The sequence below is a fragment of the Zea mays genome, chromosome 2, assembly GCF_902167145.1.
Source record: "Zea mays cultivar B73 chromosome 2, Zm-B73-REFERENCE-NAM-5.0, whole genome shotgun sequence".
Taxonomy (NCBI): domain Eukaryota; kingdom Viridiplantae; phylum Streptophyta; class Magnoliopsida; order Poales; family Poaceae; genus Zea; species Zea mays.
The window spans coordinates 30153547-30175553 of record NC_050097.1 but is presented as its reverse complement, the minus strand read 5'-3'; the positions used below and the strand labels follow the sequence as shown (position 1 = coordinate 30175553).

Here is a 22007-nt window from a genome sequence, read left to right as displayed (position 1 = left end):
GGTGACATTCATAAGGGGGTAACCACTAGATCTCGTGTTGCACATTTTTGTGAACATTACTCTTTTGTAGTTTTGTTTCCTCTATTGAGCCACACATGGTAGAGGAAGCACTCGAAGATTCGGATTGGGTGGTGGCAATGCAAGAGGAGCTCAACAACTTCACTAGGAACGAGGTATGGCATTTGGTTCCACGTCCTAATCAAAATGTTGTAGGAACCAAGTGGGTTTTCCGCAACAAGCAAGACGAGCATGGTGTGGTGACAAGGAACAAAGTCCGACTTGTGGCCAAAGGATACTCCCAAGTCGAAGGTTTGGATTTCGGTGAAACCTATGCACCCGTAGCTAGGCTTGAGTCAATTCGTATATTATTGGCCTATGCTACTTACCATGGCTTCAAGCTTTATCAAATGGACGTGAAGAGTGCCTTCCTCAATGGACCAATCAAGGAAGATGTCTATGTTGAGCAACCTCCCAGCTTTGAAGATAGTGAGTACCCTAACCATGTTTATAAACTCTCTAAGGCGCTTTATGGGCTCAAGCAAGCCCCAAGAGCATGGTATGAATGCCTTAGAGATTTCCTTATAGATAATGGCTTCAAAGTCGGAAAGGTTGATCCTACTTTATTTACTAAAACTCTTGACAATGATTTGTTCGTATGCCAAATTTATGTTGATGATATTATATTTGGGTCTACTAACGAATCTACTTGTGAGGAATTTAGTAGGATCATGACACAAAAATTCGAGATGTCTATGATGGGGGAGTTGAAGTACTTCTTAGGATTTCAAGTGAAGCAACTCCAAGAAGGCACCTTCATTAGCCAAACGAAGTATACTCAAGATATCCTAAGCAAGTTTGGGATGAAGGATGCCAAACCCATCAAGACACCCATGGGAACCAATGAGCATCTCGACCTCGACACGGAAGGTAAGTCCGTGGATCAAAAGGTATATCGGTCGATGATAGGTTCACTATTCTATTTATGTGCATCTCGACCGGACATTATGCTTTCCGTATGCATGTGTGCAAGATTCCAAGCCGACCCTAAGGAAGCTCACCTTACGGTCGTAAAACGAATCTTGAGATATTTGGCTTATACTCCTAAGTTTGGGCTTTGGTACCCTCGGGGATCCACATTTGATTTAAATGGTTATTCAGATGCTGATTGGGCGGGGTGTAAAATTAATAGGAAGAGCACATCGGGGACTTGCCAGTTCTTGGGAAGATCCTTGGTGTCTTGGGCTTCAAAGAAGCAAAATTCCGTAGCTCTTTCTACCGCCGAAGCCGAGTATATTGACGCAGGCCATTGTTGCGCGCAACTACTTTGGATGAGGCAAACCCTTAGGGACTATGGTTACAAATTAATCAAAGTTCCTCTTCTATGTGATAATGAGAGTGCAATACGCATGGCGGATAATCCTGTTGAGCATAGCCGCACTAAACACATAGCCATTCGGTATCATTTTCTAAGGGATCACCAACAAAAGGGAGATATCGAGATTGCATATATTAATACTAAGGATTAATTAGCCGATATCTTTACCAAGCCACTTGATGAACAAACTTTTAACAAACTTAGACATGAGTTAAATATTCTTGATTCTAGGAACTTCTTTTGTTGATTTGCACACATAGCTCATTCATATACCTTTGATCATGTCTCTTTCATGTACTATGACTAATGTGTTTTCAAGTGAATTTCAAAACAAGTCATAGGTATATTGAAAGGGAATTGGAGTCTTCGGCAAAGACAAAGGCTTCCACTACGTAACTCATCCTTCGCCGTCGCTCCGAGCATCTCTCCGTCTCTTGGTATAATCTTAACTCATATGTCTTTTACCAAAGGGGGAGAAAGTAATTCAAGGGCTCTAATGATTCCGTTTTTGGCAATTTATGCCAAAGGGGGAGAGAGCATGAGCCCAAAGCAAAAGGACCGCACCACCACCACTTTAAAAAAATTTTGGTTTTCAATTGGTACTAATTTTAGAAAGAGTTTTTCAATTGGTATGATTTTTCAAATTGGTATCTCATTGTGTTCAAAAAAGGGAGAGAGTAATATTTTCAAAATCAGTATCTTAAAACCCTCTTGAACACTAAGAGGAGGAATTTATCAAGGGGGAGTTTTGTTTAAGTCAAAGGAAAAGCATTTGAAACAGGGGAAGAAGATTTCAAATCTTGAAAATGCTTCGCAAAATCTTATTCATTTACCTTTGACTATTTGCAAAAGAACTTTGAAAAGGATTTACAAAAGAATTTGCAAAAACAAAACATGTGGTGCAAGCGTGGTCCAAAATGTTAAAAATAAAGAAACAATCCATGCATATCTTATGAGTAGTTATATTGGCTCAATTCCAAGTAACCTTTGCACTTACATTATGTAAACTAGTTCAATTATGCACCTCTATATTTGCTTTGGTTTGTGTTGGCATCAATCACCAAAAAGGGGGAGATTGAAAGGGAATTAGGCTTACACCCATTTCCTAAATGATTTTGGTGGTTGAATTGCCCAACACAAATAATTGGACTAACTAGTTTGCTTTAGTCTATAAGTTATACAGGTGCCAAAGGTTCACACTTAGCCAATAAAAAGACCAAGAAATGGGTTCAACCAAAAGAGCAAGGGATAACCGAAGGCAGCCCTAGTCTGGCGCACCGGACTGTCCGGTGCACCACCGGACAGTGTCCGGTGCACCAGGGGACTCCAAGCCAAACTTCGCACCTTTGGGAATTTTCAGAGGCACGTCGCTATAATTCACCGGACATGTCCGGTGCACACCGGACAGTGTCCGGTGCTCCAGAGAAGAGCGACTCTGAACTCGCCAGCTTCGGATTTCCGCTCTGCTATAATTCACCGGACATGTCCGGTGCACACCGGATTGTCCGGTGAGCCAGCGGAGCAACGACTACTTCGTGCCAACGGTCGACTGCAACGCATTAAATGCGCGCCAGCGCGCGCAGAGGAGCAGAGCACGCGCGGGTGGCACACCGCACAGCCTACAGTGCTTGTCCGGTGCACCACCGGACAGCCAGGCGGGCCCACACGTCAGAGCTCCAACGGTCGGAACCCAACGGCCTGGTGACGTGGCTGGCGCACCGGACAGTGTCCGGTGGCGCACCGGACTGTCCGGTGCGCCATGCGACTACAGCCTCCACCAAACGACTAGTTTGGTGGTTGGGGTTATAAATACCCCCAACCACCCCCACATTCAAGTCATCCAAGTTTTCACACTTCCAACCACTTACAAGAGCTAGGCATTCAATACAAGACACACCCAAGTGATCAAATCCTCTCCCAAATTCCACAAAAGCTTTAGTGTTAAGTGAGAGAGATTTGTTGTGTTATTTTGAGCTCTTGCGCTTGGATTGCTTCTTTTCTTTCTCAATCTTTCTTGAGATCAACTCGCTTGTAATTGAGGCAAGAGACACCAATTGTGTGGTGGTCCTTGCGGGAACTTTGTGTTCCAATTGTTTGAGAAGAAGAAGCTCACTCGGTCCGAGGGACCGTTTGAGAGAGGGAAAGGGTTGAAAGAGACCCGGTCTTTGTGACCACCTCAACGGGGAGTAGGTTTGCAAGAACCGAACTTCGGTAAAACAAATCCGCGTGTCACACTCTTTATTCGCTTGCGATTTGTTTTGCACCCTCTCTCTCGGACTTGATTATACTTCTAACGCTAACCCGACTTGTAGTTGTGATTAACTTTGTAAATTTCAGTTTCGCCCTATTCACCCCCCTCTAGGCGACTTTCAGCGCACATCCAACTCACATCTTTTAAATCTTCTAGTCATTTTTAGTCCTTGCATCGCTTCACATGTATGAACCATCGATCTGATATCAATTATCACATACTAATGCTCAGATACTAATGATTCACTAGAAGAAGCAACAATATTAACTTCAATCAATAATAATGTATATACCTGAAATAGGAGTCTTGTGTCCTTTCTTTCTCTTGTCTTTCAAGTAGTTCTTCCAATTCCCAGATCAATGCCTAAGGTCGCCACAACAGAACTGTTTGTCTTTAGGAGAAGAGTCAAACTTGTAATTTGAATTTAGTTTTGAAATATCATATTTAGCCTTGTTCTTGTCCTTACCCTTCATAGAGCATTTTTGCTTATTGCTATCCCTTTGCACCATAATCACATGATTAGAGTTCCTTTTTAATACTATCCTCTGTTGTCGTAAACATCCCATGAAACTCATCTAAGGCCTTCTCATGCTATTCATGTGAAAGTTTAAAATAAAGGCTCATAGCTTGTAGGGAGAGACATGAAGATCACAGTCATAGACGACTCATGAAGAAGAGCTGAATCAAGCGTGTAAGGCTCTCAATGTTATCATCATCTTGATTGCATGAGGGTTGACTAGACTTTCTTTATTTGGCTTGCATGAAAATAGGGATTCGAAGATCTCTTATCACATAACCTTTGTCTGGTTCATGAACATGCCTCGGAGTCACACAGTCATAGTGTGGCCATGTGCATTGTCATATTGCTTCTGAAGCTTAGAGGACAAGGTGGTAAGCATGAGGTAGCTTATATTTAGGGAGTCATTCTTGTGTTTCTCATAAGCACTTTAGTCATCATCACTCGCATTTCCTGCTGGCTCATCGGAGTATAGAGTCTCGAGAACATACTTGTTTTTCTCTTACTTGAGAATAATTCTCAAGTTATGGTACCAATCAATAAACTTCATTCTAGTGAGTTTTTATTTGTCAAGAATTGATCATCATATAAAATGGTAGGGGTGTTGGGTGACAACTACAATAAAATAAAAGGCAAAGTTCAGCATCATGTTTACTTTATTCTTTCATTAAACAATTTAATAAAAGAATCTCCCACTGTATGTTTTGCAACCAGTTCCCACTAATGACATGCATATAGTGTACAAGATCCATATTCACTAAGTTCTATTGAGCTTTAGAATCACTGCTAGAAACCTAATAACACAAGTAAGGAACATTTGCTAGTCACCTCTGTGACTCTTGATTATTGGGTGACATCCAATGCCCTAGCTCCCAACATCATGACAAAGGTTCGATCCTAATTTGATAACATTGTTAAGCAAACCAACACTATGCATGGAAATGTTGGACATCCACCCCGTTATACTTATATAATCGATGTCACTCTGATTTGGCATACCCAACAAACGGTGATTACAATCTTTAAAAGAGCGTTAATGTGAAGGGTATCAAAGTGAACTCTTAGTTTTTTAAGGGAAGTTGTTCTATAGCATTTAATATTAAATATGAGATAGTATGGCTCTTTGTCACAATGACCTCCATCGCCAAGCTCCCATCCTTAGAGTCTTCATGTTTGAGTCCTCTGTGATAACATTAGCAACCATGCTACCACTAGCTAGTAAAGAATCACATGAAAACAAAAGGCATCACAAGCTGGCACATAGGTCATTACACAATAAAATGGAAACCTCGACTTGGTTGTAATCAATGCGACGTATAGGATGCCAAAAAAGGTACGCATTCATCACATATACATTTGTGACATACCATTCACAACATTCTCTAGAAACCAAAGCAAGGTGGAGAATCAGATGCTACCATATGATGTGAAAATGGATTGTCCTAACAGTCTATGCACTGTACGTAAACCTCTTAGAATTTTACTGGTCGTGTCAATGAAATTGCTCTGAAAAATCTCATCAAATTAATCAAATCAAGTCGATTCCCAGACATCCCAAATGCCTCGTTTTCATTATCAGTCATATTGGTATTCACATACAGTACCACAACAATAGTACATAATTCAGTTATGTTGCTTTTCCCAACCTAAGAAGTACACACCATTAGCCTTGATCGTGATTCAATACAGTAGGAACAAGTTGTGTGAGTGGTCAGGAGGAAAAGTGAATCAATATTATGCCCCATTGCTTTTGCTGCACCGATGCTCATGCTCATATTAAGATAGTTAGTTCAATGTGGTGTGCAGGCATTTAATCACCAAAACAACTAAATATGACACAAGAGCACATTTTCCTTTCAGATGGTTAGACAACTAGAAAAGGAAAGCATAGAGCCCAAGTTCTCCACTTCTCCTCATTCTCGCACTTGCAGCCATTGTAACACATTCCATAAAGTAATACTATGATCATCACTACACTAGACTGTGGCGAAAGCATGAACCAGTATAAACCCTTTGTTCGAATTCTTTGATTCACCGTTTGGAGTAAGTCCATGCTAGCCTCCCCCACTAGCACACAAATTCAACTGTGTCCTAGGTTTCCGAAACCACGACACTACACTATCCACTAAAAGATTTGCAAATGATTTTTTTGTATGCCATGTATATGGTGATGATACCTATTGATGATTATTGTCGCCTATAATTCTCGGAGACTATGAGATCATCGAGCAACTATCGCAGATTGTCTCCGGCATTGATTATCACTATGAGTGTCACTTCTGCTCATTCCCCACAGGAGGGTCGCAAAGAGAAACTACACTAGAATAGCGGCTTACTCGATTGCCTCTCTATGGAGTGTTTCTTACAACACATTTATTGCGGACAACTTGTAACACCAATTAGTGCATGAATCACCTAGATTGGACTCGCCACAACAAGCATGTATGTTGCTAGCAAACAACTGAACCTTATGGAAAAATCTTATGTCATATATTTTCCTCGCGTGGTTTTCACTTCAAACTATTCTTGAAATTACATTTGTTATATCATATTAGCATATCTAGTTTAGTGTGGTGTATGTTTATGTTTTTATACAATTATTTTATAAGCTACTATTGTGTTTAAAAATACATACTAAAGTAGATTACTGGAGTAAGTAAACACTTCCACGTATTCAAACACATTGACTCTAGTTATACCTGTAAGTATTGATAGAACAAAGATTTTAGGTTAACCACCTCTCTAGCCATCTAGGTCCTACCACCATGGGACAATTTATTTCTTCTAATATCTAGAATGAGAAATGGAGCATAGTCATTTGTCCTTGGTACGAGATGGGTCTCTGCACATATGGACGATGATGGTAGCGGTAGAAGAGGGGCCTAGGACGATGGTTCGGTGGACACAAGGAGAAGCAGTGACAGGCTATATAGTAAAACATCTAGCCTTAAATGTTCATAATGAATTGTGTGTAGCTAGTTGCTCGAGAATTTGTTCAGTCAATCCCCTATCAAAATGATTGGAGGAAAATATGAAGGGTTTGTCCTCTATAAGTTAAAACAACATTCAATCACCTTGGTTTAGGGATTAACCAAGGAATCCCTATGAGGGTAATTGGTTTCCATATTCTTAAACCCTTATAATTGTTGTGGTTCATCACAAAACACAAGATGTTTGTGTTTCTTTTTCAATTTCTCATGGTGGAAAGCAATCACATATCACTACACCTTTAAAGCACAATTTTCATCATGCGTCATACTCATTTCCCCACGAGCGCCAAAATCAAACAACACTCGAAATTGCTCCGCGCGTGAGTCTGCTATCTCTGTGCAATAGTCTGAGGGGAGGATTTGAACCGCGACCGCTTGGCGAAAGATCAAAGCCCACATCTACTAACCAACATAGATTATGTTTGTTTGGGTTATATGAAGGGAAAATAATTTTAATATATATAATAATAATTTAAAGTTTTGAAAATATAACCGTGTCGAGCCGAGCTGGGCCAAGAAAAGGCCTAGACACGGTTCTCGGGCCGACCGACATGGGCACATTTTGAATCATGTCGGGCTAGGTCGCGACACTATTAAATGAACCATGCCTCGGACCAGTCTGCCAGACACAAGCCATTTGACCATCTATAGTCTAGCACATTCTCCTTCGTCGTCCCCGATCTCACGAACACGAAAATAGCGAGAGAAATTCATCTCGTGTCACCCCACACTATATACCTTGCCGTCTGTTTTCTCACCACATCGTCGCCTGACGTCTCTAATACAAAACCTAGGTGCGTGAGGTGCAACCGGATCGACACGATCTAACCTCAAAAAGTGCATCATCGCTTTCATATTTACGTGAGGCGCACCGTTGGCTTTGACGCGCCGATAGGGACGACACCGTCGTATACGTAGATCAACATTGGTTTGACTCTATCTGTAGGCAGTAGCGGACCCAGCTGCTACGCTTAGGGTGTGCCAGAAAAAAATATCAAAAAAAGAAACAAAAAACAGAGATCAACAAGACTCGGACATTGACTGCCAAATTCAAAAATAGTACTTACACCATTATGATAATTAATCTTATATGATCTTAAGGGGTGTCGTGGCCTATATGGACCACTAGAGATGGCAATGGGTACCCGCGACCCGATACCCGATGGGTATTTACTCCATTAGGGTATATATGTGGACTAAATATTCTACCCGTGGGTCTGTTATTGGACAAAAATCTTCACCAAATGGGTAAACATGTATTAGAATGTTTCGCCTTCACCCATACCCGTTAACCCATGAGTATAAAATACCCAATATAAAATTAGCCCAAGCATTAACTTGGACTTAAGTCATCCATCTTTTTTAATATTTAACAACCTTTTAGACCATAATATTATAGAAGGCTTAACGACAATTTAATGACCATGTAATGGAACATGTAATGTGCTATGTAGTACTATCCTAGTGTTACTACTTTATCCAATTATCTTTGGTGTGTTGAATGGATGGTTAAATGATGCTAGAAAATTTTGTAATGGTGTTTATATGGATATACTTGACATTTGTGTAGTATAATATTTTGATAGATATTTAATTTTTGTGGGTACGGGTGACCCGATGGGTGACCCATACCCACATGGGTATGAGTATGGGGGTAAACTCATACCCACCAGTGTATATGTGTGACCCGGTATGGTTATTTTTGTGTTGTGGGTATGAGTATGGGGTAGTAATACCCGGTGGGTATTTACCCATTGCCATCTCTATGGACCACCCACTTGGTCCGTCCCTTTCTTTAGGTGCGCTGACTGCTGGGTGCATGTGATGAGCCTGTCTTGATCCTCAATTATATCCATTCAGTACGATCTAGGAATATATGAGTTTAGATTACGTTTGAATAAATATCTTAGGGTTGTCTAACTATATAATATATAGAAATAGTAGGCAACAAACTAGTTCGATTTTTAATATAGGAAAAATTAACAGGCCGTTAGGTGGCCCATGGGGGCGAGTGGAAACCACTGCATCGGCGGACCAGGCAACTGCAAGCCGAGCCCGGTGTTTGAAGTTTCAACAGGCCGGCCCACGAGGCCCGCAACAACTGATCACTTCTCCCCCCAACCCGCAGCCCAGCCCGCACCCCGCCGCCGCATCGTCCTCTAGGTCTTTCTTACCGAGCCGCCAGGAGAGCGGGACCGGGACGCGAGGTGCTGCCGCCGCCCGCGCGCGGGACGCTCAAAACAGCCGCTTCCCCAACCAAAAGGCGCAAGAAAACTCGTCCCCGCCGCTCAAAAATCTCCCGCCTCCCGCGGATGGGATGGCATCCAGTTTCACAGACCACACGCCCACCCGCTCCGCCGCTCGCGCCCAAAAATTTTCGTTCAGCCGGCTGCCTGCCCCCCACCACCACTTCCCTCCCGTTCCGAAACCCCGATTAGCCGCCGACCCGCCGTCTCCCCACGTATTTGACTGGTGCTAGAGCCAGCGCCCAGATCAACCTTCCTGAGTCCATCGGCACCGCATCTGCCTCGCGATCCGTCTCTCTCTCTGTCCCCTCACGGCCGTAGACCTTTTCGAGGGCGGTATCGGAGGGAGGAGAGGGGGAGGCGAAGGCGGGAGTAGTAGAAACTAGGAAGGGCCGTTCGTGTCTTGCGGAGAAGATGGAGAACCTGAGGAGGTTCCTGAACCCGCTGGTGCTCAACCTGCAGAAGATGGAGCTGGAGCTCACCTGCCCCGTCTGGTGGGTCAAGCCATCCCTTGTGTGATCGTGTCCTTTGCTTTTGCCTTTCTGTCTAGATGTCGAAATGTCATTCTTATCGTCGAAGATCTCGGCGCGACTAAGATTAGCATGGCCGCAACAGCGGGAACGAACTTAAACTTAGGCAGAGCTAGATCCGTGCAAAATGGCGACCTTCGATCCATTTAGAGTAAAATGAGGGGATAATTGCATTCGTATACTGAACTTCTTGGTCGTCTGACGGTGAAATTTTTTGTTTGTCAGCCTGAAGTTGCTCACCTCGCCCACAACGCTGCCGTGTTACCACACATCCTGCAGGTGACGCCTCAACCGACGAGCGCTCATCACCCTCCACTCATCTTGCCCTGTGAGTTTCGACTACTGACAAGTTTGTTCCTTTCTTTCAGCAAGTGTGCCCTTACACCGACTTCAAAAGGCTACAGCTGTGCCATTTGCAAATCAGGCTATTGTTCTCAAGGTACATCACAGCTTACCAAATTGTTTCAGAGTTCTGTTTGACACCTTGATTCTTTATTTGACCCCGGTGTTGTTTGCAGATTTAAGGCCAGCTTCTCACCTTGAGTCGATAGTGAGCATTCATAGGAGCCTCAGCTCTACCGTCAGCACCATGATTGAACAACAGGATTCTCAAATTAACATTCATGGTACATCCATTCTTGCAGAATATGAACTTCAATCACTGTTAATAACTAGTAGTCGGCCAAAGTTTTGACTGATGTGGTGAAATTTCTCTTTGTTCAGTTGCAAAGGCAGCATCTCATGGAACACCAGAATCAGGAAACAGAAGTGGGGTGGAGGAGAAATCTGACCAGATGAAATCTTACAACCCTGTTGCTTCAAAGCTAGTATATAACCAACCAACTGGACCTGCATTTGGGAACATTGATAGTGTTCAAGCAAAAGATCCTGCATTTGAGAACAATGCTGGTGCCGCAGCTGTTGCACCAATGGCTTTTGTACGAAAGGGTCATTCTGGGTCACAATCTTCTGATGGCCCTGGAGATTTGGACTGTGACAGCAATGACCTCGAAGGAGAACTGGTAAAGTTCTATTCTATCTAGACTGCCTTTTGTCCCTTTCACATTTTTTTTCAAAAGTTTTTCAGAAAAAATATTATGTAGACCCACTCTTAAACGTGTGTATTCTATCAGATGACAAGCCTATCACCTCTTCAAACTGCATTGAAACGAGAGGCAAATGCAATGGATGATCATACCAGAGAATTGAAGAAGCAAAAATCAAATGATCAAGTTCAAAGTAAGTCATCTTGTACAATCTCCTTTCTGAATATTTGGAAATGCAAGATGCTAATGCGATCTTGAACACAAATACAGGACAAACAAACATGGCCAGTGCTTGGAAATGTGAGTTCTGTCATTCTTCCCAAGTTACTGAGGTTGGTCTTGCAGAACTTAAACAAGAGTTAGAGTTTATTTACTATTATATGGCCAGCTGCTTGTTTGTTGTATACTCGAAGAATCTAATGTAAAATGTTATTTACAGTGTACTGGCCCTTTGTCACATTATTTGAATGGGGAGCCAGTAGAAGCTGATCAAGCTTGGAAATCAAGTGTTCAGCATGTCCATGAGAAATGCATTGAATGGTATGTTCCTGGCAACTTTCATGATAATATTTCTGAGCGCATACTTCATTGCACTGATTTGTACACATACTCCATATTCTGAGACAGGAAGTTTGTGTTTTCTGGTTCTTTTTAGGTGCAAAGTTTGATTTTTTTTGCATTCTGTACCTGTGTAGTGATCATTTAGTGTACTATTTCCAAAATAAAACTTACTGCACTAAGTTATAATACCAATACAGGGCTCCTCAAGCATTCTTTACTGGTGACACCGCAAACAACTTGGGGCCTGAGTTGGCCCGTGCTTCTAAGATCAAATGCAGTGTTTGTGGCTTAAAAGGCGCAGCACTTGGCTGCCTTGTGAAGAGCTGCCGCAAAAGTTTTCATGTCCCATGTGCCTACAACATCAAAGGCTGCAAATGGGATCAAGTAAGTATTGTTCCTTAAATCTGCACTGTCCATTGTGTATTAAACAAAAAGTGCGTGCCCTTTTGTGGTAAAGTATTTGTTGACCATATCACTGAACAAATGTGATTTGCTCCAGGAGAACTTTGTTATGCTGTGTCCTACACATTCGTCAAAAAAGTTGCCTTGTGAGAGATTAAAGCCAAAAAAGAAGGCCAAGCTGCAGCAGTACGCCACTGTGCCTGTTATACATAACTGTATTTTGCTATTACCTGATCGTGTCTTGTGATGACCCCTCTTTGAATTTTGCAGACCATCTTCCGACATTGATGGTCCGATTTCACCCTCTCCGATGCAAAGGGCTGAACTTTGGACTGCCTCACCTTTTCTGACTAGTGAATGGGTGATATGTGGATCTGCGCTCGTTGGCCATGAGAAGGTAATTGCTATTTTGATATGATCTTCATAAAAAAGGTACTTTAGTGCTTATTCAAATATGTAATGTGCCCTGAAATATCCATAAACTACGCAGGAAATCTTGGATCAGTTTGAGTGTCACACTGGCATCACAGTAACCAACACCTGGAGTTCAGATGTGACTCATGTGATTGCTAATACGGATGAACGTGGGGCATGTGCACGGACACTCAAGGTCCTCATGGCTATTTTAGCTGGGAAGTGGGTTCTCAATGTGAATTGTAAGTCCATTTTCCCTGTAGACCAGTAAGCAAACTTAGGGAACGATAATTCAACCAAGTGCTGTATCTAGTATACTGCCTGCATCTGCCAGGTTGATTTCGCTTAGATGCCTTATTCTAACGCAAATACCCATTTGATATCTAGGGCTGAAAGCCTGTATGGAGGCTAGGGAACCAGTCCCAGAAGAGCCCTACGAGATAAGGTGTGATGTTCATGGCTCTGTCGACGGCCCTCGCTCAGGAAGGCTCCGAGCGATGCAGCAGGTTTGCAAGTGAACTCCGGGAGTAAATAAGCCAAACCATCAACACATCCTTTTGGTGTACTGACCGCATAACTTTTCTCGTCTGTAGGCACCAGGTCTGTTTGCTGGGTTGACCTTCTACTTCAGTGGCCATTTCATGCCGGGATACAGGGCCAACCTCGAAGATTTGATCGCCGCAGCAGGGGGGTCCGTTCTGGAGAAGGCCGAGCTCTCTAGCACGTCCTTGATCCTCTACAGCATGGAGGCGCCGCCGCCCCACAACAACCTAGACGCCCTCGAGACCATCAACAAGAGATTAGCCGAGGCCCAGGAACTGGCGACCACGGCTGGCTGCAAAGCCATTCCTCATACATGGCTTCTGGACTGTATCGCGTCGTGCGCGGTTGAGTTGAACGTGTCGTGTTCTACTGCCTAGGTTCAAACGTAGGAATGTGACATCTGCTGCTGTTTTTTTTTGAAAAAGGAGATTAAGAGACGATTGGCTTGTTGTCTTGATCCAAAGTATCTTTAGACGTTGTAGCATGAAAGCGGAATTTAGTCGGAATAAGCCTGTGTATCTTAGTCAACGTTACTGTCGGTGATGTCATCCACATGTTTCACCTACTGACAGGTGCAGTTTGTCTGATTTTTTTCTTCTTGATTTGTATCTAAAAAAACATAAAAGGATGCACTCAGGTCAGGTTTACTCCACTTTTTCTTGAATTGACGTTGGAAAAAAAAAAGAGATTTACCAGCTCGGTGTGATGTGTGCACTCTCTGTCTGTTCCAGATCCAACGCTCCAGACGGCGCCATCTGAGAATTTGCATATCTGCCTGTGGGAGTGAAATGATTGTGGAGTGCATTGGAAACGAAGCAAAGCGGGATGGCTGAGCTCAGGTGGTTGCTTCAGAAGTAGTTCACCAGCAAGCAGCCGGGAGGTCAGGTCCCCCTCACGCCCCTCGGTATAGCAGTCTCACCAGTCAGGCGTCCTCCTCCCTCTGGTCTGGTGTCCCGTGAACTCTCCTTTTTTCGGTTCACCAGACCATGATCCTGATAGCAAACCAGTTCCCCTTTTATTCGATCCATTTATAAGGAGCCGCTCCTGGTCCTGAGCTAGTGTGTGGGTGTGCCCACGGCATGGCGTTCTTCAGCAGCGGATCCCGGGTGCTGGTCGAAATCCTGACGAGGATGCAGAGGTGCGTTAATTGCAGGCTGTTACTCTCATGTGGCTCGATCGCTTGCCTTTTGCCTGGTAAAAACATGAAATCCCAACGTGTGCTGTTGCCAGCGCTGAAAGACCAATGCCTGTCGACCACACCTTCTTCGAGTCGGGATCCATTCGCTACCATGTGGAGGCTTCAGCGTCGGATCCCGAGAACGTGTTCCTATCGATATCGACGCCATCGCTCTCCTACGACTACGAGGAGGCTGCAGCTGCTCCCTCGTCGAGCCGCCTGCCTGAGCTGACCCTGCAGGAGGCGAGGAAGACGTATCACAGGTTCGCCGAGATGGTGGAGCCGCCGAGGGAAGGGTACGTCCTGACGCTCAAGCTCAACTTCTCCGGCCTCACCCGGCCCAAAGGTGGTTGGCTTCTACCCGTTTGTTTGGTGGCAGCTGGGACTGGGAGTTATATATATGTACACATCTGAACATATATAAAATATAGATCGCGTCAAGGCCATTAACCAGGTGTCGCTGCTGCAATCCGTGGTGCTGAGCTCGCAGCTGAAGCACATGCTGGGGAGCCTCGGCTCGTCGGGCACGATGAGGCTCGTGTACAACAACCAGAGGGAGCCCTTCTTCGTCAGCAAGACGGTGCGTCGTCCGGCCAGTTGTTCTTGTGCATGCCCGGCCGCGCAGAGCAAACTAGAACTAACATTCAGGCAGCCTGCATTATTATATCAATGCAAAACTGACTGGCCCATATGGCCATATGCATGCATATGCATCCATCTTGTGTTCGCTAACAATGGAACCTACACGTACCACGTACGCCCTGCAGGCTGAGAAGATAAACGCTATCTTCCCCATGCGTTTCAGGGATGACACGGACCTGGCCATCGCCACCTCCTTCTTCCAGGTGTGCCTGCACGCATTTGCATCGCATCCACGTATACGTCACGCGGCGGCGGATGAACCTTTTGTTGTTGTTGCAGGAGCTGCAGGAGGTCGGGAACTCGTTCGCGAGGGCGCCCAAGTGCAGCTGGTCGCCGATCCCACCGCCGGAGCTGCGCGGGGAGAACGTGCACCACCTCACCACCAACGGCGGATTCGTCTCCTTCGGTACGTCCAGCACCGCAAAAAAAAAAATCTTGTCAGTTGACACGCGTGCCCACGGCCGGCCGTGCGGCTCCAGTTAAGTAGTGGGCCGGCCGGGCTTCGCGTATATATCTATCCATCTCATCGGCCACTTGGGCCCGCACGTGCAGGCGTCCTGTCGCGGCACGTGAGGGGGAAGCGGCCGCCAAGACCGCGTGGATCCTGCTCAACTTCCAGTCCTACGTCAAGTACCACATCAAGGTTCTCCTGCTAGTGCCAGCCACCGACCCGTCCACGTCCGTTTCCATTACTACCGTGGGTGGCTGATGGCGGCGGTGGTGTGACGCCTTGCAGTGCACCCGGAGCCACGTCCAGAGCCGGATGCGGGAGCGGCTGGAGGCCCTGACGGAGGCCGTCCAGAACGCGAGGCTGCGAGGGAATAGCGGCGACGACGACAAGAAGCGGTCGTCACAAGGTTGTACATCTCGCTCGCCAGCTCCATCGATCGGCGATGGCTCTCCGCCATTACGGCTACGGATTCGGATACGTATATATATAAAGCCAAAAATCCTGATGCAGTTGTGAAGAAGAGGAGCAAGAGACGTCTCGCCAGCCTGGCGAAAGCGAGCGACAGGGTGCGCAAGGGTTTCAGGGCCGTCCTGGACAAGATGAAGCGGCTGCGGCTGAGGGTCAGGGTGAAGGGCCTGGACCGGCTCCGGCGGCAGTTCCGGTGCCGGTGCTTCGCCGTGCCTAGGCTGCCCGCGCCATCTCGCACCGGCAGAAGGAAGGAGCACTACAGATACCACAAACTGGCCGAGTAATCTATATATATACCGAACTTTGGTCATCGACGACGTCGATTCTACGTACTGTATTAACTGATGATGAGCATGGCTGCTAGTTTAATAGCGATGGCACTCCGCTATTATATCTAGCATTGGAGCGCAAAAAAGAGTTTAGATCTTTTCTCCTCACACAGGCTTAAAAGGTTTTAGCCTCTGCCTAATGTGGTAGGCTTAGAGTTAGAGATGGACATTGAAGACGCCTTAAGTGTCCATGCTTCAGTGTTGTTGCATTTGAGCTAATTTGTACCTGTACTTTTAGTGCCCGTTTGGCACAGCTCCAGCTCCTGATTCTAAGCGAGGATCTGGAGGAGCCGTGCCAAACGGGTATTTTTTAAACCGATTCTCGTGTGAAGCCGAAAGATTGGGAGTCGTTTTTGTGAAGAAAGGTGAGATCTAAAAAAACATGCTCAACCCTCCCTTAAAACAGCTCCTCAACCAAAACCAAATATGAATCTTCCCTTAAATTTTGATCGAAATTACCCGCAATTGCCAGTGGACAAAAACATAACGAGCCCCTCCGGCACCCTCCACGGCGCCCGTCCTCTGTTCCGTGACCCCATGCCATGGGAATATTTTATATGTTATTGATTCATAATTTTTTTCCGTATATGCATCCTACTTATTGGTTTGTAACAAAGTTGAACTGCAAAGGGTAAAACAGACAATCGCCATAGACCACCAATTCTCAGCGGACAAGAATCAGTTTACTTGCCAAAAAGTTTTAAAAATGATTCTGATTCTCTAGGAGAATCAGGAGGATCAAGATCTGGAGCTAAAGAAGTAGGAGCTGAAGCTTTGCCGAACAGGCCCTTAGAATGTATTGGTTCAAACGTATTCTTTAGGTATAGTACTTTTGTCGGTATGTTCCTCAGCAAGCACAACTCCTTTTCTTTTAGAAACTGGATTATTATGCAACGCAGCAATTTCACAAGGTGTCTCACAAAAAGGAAGAATGCAAAAGTCACAGAGGCTTTTGAAAACATGTACATATGGAGGTGTTTTCGAGTACTAGGATTTGTTTGGAAGCAAGGATATAGAAGGGAATTGACTTGTGGAGGTGTTTTTCTGTCAAGTCCTAGGTCTTGTTTAGGAACAAAGATATCGGGGGATTGAAGAGACTAAAATACATCAACAATATTTTTTTTTGTAAAATAATTAAAGTACTGTTAGAGCTATTTTTGTGTGTGTTGTGCCCTATATTTCATGCTAGACACTAATTTAAGGTATTGTTGGAGATACTCTTAAGATGAACTTTATTGGATGATAACAATGGTATGATACAGGTATATTTTATCTACAGATACACCGTCATGGGTATGAGTAGTACCAATCTGTACCCGTATCTATCTATCCGACGAGTGGATATTGATACCTATTAACATATTCATGGATAAATAAATTATTTCATATCTATCTTTATATCGGGTAAAAACGGTCGGACATTTGACTTATAGATATTGATATTATTGTTATCTTGCTTGATTTTAATCTGTACCGACTTCTATTGTTTCTTTAGTGTTTTGAATACATACGTAGCAGTTTGAACAGTTGCCTTTAATATGAAGCGAATAACCTGTTTAGATTGTGCTAAGTTTGAAATATGAGGTGGGTGAAATGGAAAAGACTGATCAGCTGCTGCCTGCGAAAATCACTAGCAGAGCTAGGGGTTTTGTTTGGGGTCAGCTGACCCCTATAAACTTTGAAAATTACTATACAAATATATTATTATCTAGGGATGGCAATTTAATCCGTGGATTTGGATATCTGTCGGATATCCGACCCGACGGATAAGGATATGGATATGTTTTTTTGACCCGCGGGTTAGACCCGTATCCGATCCGAGATAAAGTAGACATAGATTTGGATATTAAATCTCACCCGCGGGTAATCCGTTGGATATCTGAAATTAACCATTGGTCCATTATTGCCAGGATGAACATGATTCTACTATCATTGACTAAAAAAATTCAAACACAACTACTATAGCGCTAGCTCAAGTGCTCAACACTACACTCGAATCAGATCAATATTGATTGTCATGTATTTGTTTTCATGTTGAGACATGTAGACATGTATTTTTGTCATGTTGAGAATGTTGCTTGTTGAAGGACATATATATTTGTTTAAATTTTTATTAAATTTTAAGTTGTGTATGATGCTGAACTGGGTAGAAATTTGATAAATTATGTTATTCAATTGCCGAAAATGATTCTTTATCATATACGATGGATATCCGAAACCCGATGGGCATAGATATGGATATGAATTTCTACCCGCGGATATAGTCACGGGCGGATATTTCCAATATCCGATCCGAATCTGACCTGTTGCCATCCCTATTATTATCTAGTGCATTTAGACGATGATTAATAAAACTGTCCTTAATAATTTTGTTGTCTAGCTTTGCCCCCGGCGGAAATGTGGGTGCCACGACCCACGATTCGACAACCTAGTTGTCCGCCGTGTGGCCCATGCCCAAACTACCAATTTTCAAGCTTAAAATTCTCACTAGCAAAAACCATGTTCCCCAGACCACGCGCACGCCTGCAAAGGGTGTCCATACGAAGATAGTTCAACGCTCATACGCAAGTGTAAGGGGTAAGGATTGATGCTTACTGTAGTTCGTAAACAGCGAAGGCTCATACACATATGTAAAGTGGGTTGTTTGGAGGGCGTTTTTTTCTTCTAAATTTGAGTTCAGTTTTCCTGAAAAAGTTTTTCAGTTTGTTTAAGTAGAATGTTGGAGTATATACAATAATTTATCTTTAAATTTTTTAACGTCCTCCAGTAATTATTTTTGCTGGAAATGTTGTTGCTTTTAAAGGGGTATTTAGGGGGTGTTTGAACGTACTAGAGCTAATACTTAGTGGCTAAAATTAGTTGAGACATCTAAATACCCTAGCTAATAGTTTAGCTATTAGCTGTTTTTGGTAAATTAGTTAATAGTTAGGTAGTTATTTGTTAGCTAGCTAATTCCACTAACAAATTTTAGCCAACTAACTATTAGTTCTAATACATTCAAGCACCTACTTAGATACACTAGAACTAATAGTTAGTTGGCTAAATTTTTTTAGTGAAATTAGGTAGCTAACAAATAACTACCTAGCTATATTAAAAATAGTTAATAGCTGAACTATTAGTTAGTGTGTTTGAATGTCTCAACTAATTTTAGCTACTAATTATTATCTCTAATGTATTCAAACACCAGGTACCCCTCTCAGATTTTAGCTTAAAATTTGAAATGGCGTCCACCGAATAATACCAGGACTAGTAAATTGCCCGCGCCCTGCGCGGGTTTTTGTTTTTCCGAAAGGTACATAGAGCTGACCTTGTCAATGTATACAATAAGAAAAAAAATATTGTAGATATACATGGACAACTTATAGGTATATATATGGAATCATGGAAGTGTGTTACATTGTGACGGCAACATTATATAATCAGTTATATATATATATATGTAGCAATGAAATCTTGCAGTTTGCAAGCATAGTGCCATGAGTAGTTTGGAAATTATATTACAATGTACTGATTGTATCTATGTGAACCAATAGAATTATTATTTGTAGTCTTGACAAAATAACTGAGTGCCAAAAGGAAGTTCACAGGGAGTTCATGAAGCAACACACTTGGCAGCATATATATATATATATATATATATATATATATATATATATTTATATATTCACTGAAACAACAAAATATTGGTCTGAAGACCACAACAAAACGACATGTGAATACTACAGGAAATATGCCTTTTTTTAGAGAAGCATGTCTACTCTTTATGCATCTCGTGTCCATCTCTTCCTATGTAGAATGTTCCTTTGTCAGTTTGCATATATATTGGGTAAAACAGTACATAATGGTAAAATAAATGGACAGAGCATTGTTTAGAACAGTTTATTGGAGTTCAGGAGCATTATAATTTGGAAGGTAATTGTTCTGCGTGCAGTAGGTAATATCCAAGTAGGTGCAAAAAGAAGGTATATATATTTAGGAGCCTAACCTTTTTAGAGAAGATCAAGTTGGGTTGTAGCGAGTTTTTCCTTTGACCTGACTGGTGGTCATTATGTAGTCCAGGAGGAGAAAATTGAGTTGTTTTCTGTTATGTACTTATATAGTCAATAAATTTATGAATATGACTTGCAAAAAGGAGGAAGAATTATATTCTTGTTGTTTCTTTTTTAATATCGGATTGAAGATTATGTTGTTTGTTGAGGTAAAGTAACTATTAGTTCAATATTTTTCAACTGAATATATGGGTGTGCTTATCAGTGAAGTACATTGTAGGAGGATATATTAGCTCCTTTGTAACCTGGAAAAAGCCACACTTATTTGGAACGTACTTTATTTGTATGCAAGTGCTTTTAGGCTGTACTACTTTGGAGACAATTAGGTTCGTGCAGTAAAAGATCTAGAATATATATATGAGAACGTAGTAAGAGAGAATATCGTTATTTTTCTCTTTTGATTTACCATTTTCCAAACTGTAGGTAACTAAGGTTTTCCTGTAAGCATTTTTATTATATTTTAATCGATGTGTATGCATACGGTCAGTGTCTGTCCAATTGGAAAAGGCCGAAGCAAATTGTCCATTTCAGGAAGACCGAAGCAAACAATGCACACACAGATACAACACAACATGTCCGATGAGCAACGATTCGTCATTATAGAATCTAACATAGAAGAACTAATAATGTTTTTTTTCTATTAGTAGTTAGTAGTTACCATCTTTGATCTTGAAAGCGCCTCGCAGAGCGGCCTCTTATGGTTCTTCTTGAGCATCTCCATGTAAGCTCGCGCAACAACAATAGAGTGAGTCAAGCTCTCAGTTCATCAGCATCACCGTCCGTCAGTCAGTCACATCGCGGAGCAGCTAACAGCTGAAAAGTAAGCAAGAACTCCAACTCTGCCTACGACCTGCTATACCTATACGTACCTTGCTGAGGTGATGGAGGCCCTGCTAAGCGGCGGGGGAGATGAGCACGATTATGGAGCAGACTGCCGCCACAATCCAAGTCGGTGTGAACTGCAGCGTCGCAGTCTCGTCCACCTGTTCTAGACCCTGCTTTTCTTCTAAGGTTGGCTGAAAGCAATCTATGAACTGGGGAGGAGGGAGCTATGAGAACGTGTGTGTTGACGACGCCTGCTTTGTGGCCGTAATTGCTTGTCGATGAGAAGGAAAACGAAATCAACACCAAGGGATTGGGGGAAGAGAAAAATAATTATCCAAAAAATGTTCGCTCACGCATAGATTGGGGCCGTTGGCTCGATCTGCGACCGAAACCCTAGGTATTGGCGGGAGGAACCTCTCGTCCTCTTCCTCGCTAGAACCAAGATTGCCCCCATTCCGGCTCAACTTCGAATAGAAGGAAATCCCTAACACCGAGAAGGCACATTTCGAAGAGTGTTCATACCTGCAGCTAGGCGAGATGACGAGAGAGCAGACGAAGTTCGGGTTGTCAAACGTGCCGAGGAGGAGGTCGCACGGTGTTGGACTGGGGAGCAGCAACCAATGGAGATGGAGTCAGGCCGCACGGATAGAGAGGCAGACGACAATCGACATTGACGGGGACCTGCGGGGCAAATTGGAGAGGCGGACAGTGGTGCAGCGTGCGGTGGGATGGGTGCCGGCGGCGCGAGCGAGAGAGGCCACCGGTGAGCGTGGCGGGCCGGCGGTAATGCAGGGAGCGGCAAACTCAGGAGCGACCTGTGTCTTTTTTCGATCTTTTGTTTTTTGGAGGCAGTGATGCTTCTAGAAGCCGGTGGATGCCACGGCCACATAAAACGCTGAGAAGCAAAAGAGGACAACAACTAGCACTTGCATTCTTAGCCGTCGTTCTATCATCGGACCGTGTATAGAACTTTGGATAACGTGGACGCACGAGCGCTCAGGCTGGCGCTCGGCTTTAATATATAGAAAAAATTGGCCCCCACGTAACCCCCGCTAATTCAAACATCAGATCACCATTCACCACCCCCGCGCCCCCGCGCCAGGTCACCAGTTCACCATCCCCGCGCCCTGGCTGGGCCTCCACCTCCACGGCAACGGTTAGATTCCCCACGAATCCAAACCCAAGCAGCGA

General features: G+C 43.6%; 2 protein-coding genes and 1 pseudogene across 3 annotated transcripts; all 3 read left to right on the top strand.

Annotated features, from left to right (window-relative positions):
• Positions 1 to 9336: 9336 nt before the first annotated feature.
• LOC100281664 (ATBRCA1) lies at positions 9337 to 13546 on the top strand. Its single transcript, NM_001370734.1, has 14 exons — positions 9337 to 9873; positions 10135 to 10188; positions 10278 to 10348; positions 10428 to 10535; positions 10633 to 10931; positions 11043 to 11148; positions 11226 to 11287; positions 11395 to 11495; positions 11714 to 11900; positions 12016 to 12104; positions 12189 to 12315; positions 12409 to 12574; positions 12720 to 12838; positions 12926 to 13546. Exons 1-14 carry the CDS (start codon positions 9794 to 9796, stop codon positions 13250 to 13252), a joined length of 1896 nt encoding a protein of 631 aa, NP_001357663.1. The 5' UTR covers positions 9337 to 9793; the 3' UTR covers positions 13253 to 13546.
• On the top strand, positions 13409 to 16280 carry LOC103646223 (actin-related protein 2/3 complex subunit 2B). Its single transcript, XM_035965223.1, is given in 10 exon segments — positions 13409 to 13512; positions 13607 to 14013; positions 14106 to 14398; positions 14484 to 14632; positions 14820 to 14897; positions 14974 to 15100; positions 15247 to 15276; positions 15279 to 15337; positions 15431 to 15551; positions 15656 to 16280. Coding segments are annotated over 9 exon segments (1158 nt in total). The 5' UTR covers positions 13409 to 13512; positions 13607 to 13954; the 3' UTR covers positions 15898 to 16280.
• A 4211-nt stretch (positions 16281 to 20491) lies between these two features.
• On the top strand, positions 20492 to 21657 carry LOC100279668 (uncharacterized; annotated as a pseudogene). The gene has a single exon (NR_157247.1). The product of NR_157247.1 is annotated as an uncharacterized protein (transcript).
• Positions 21658 to 22007: the final 350 nt, after the last annotated feature.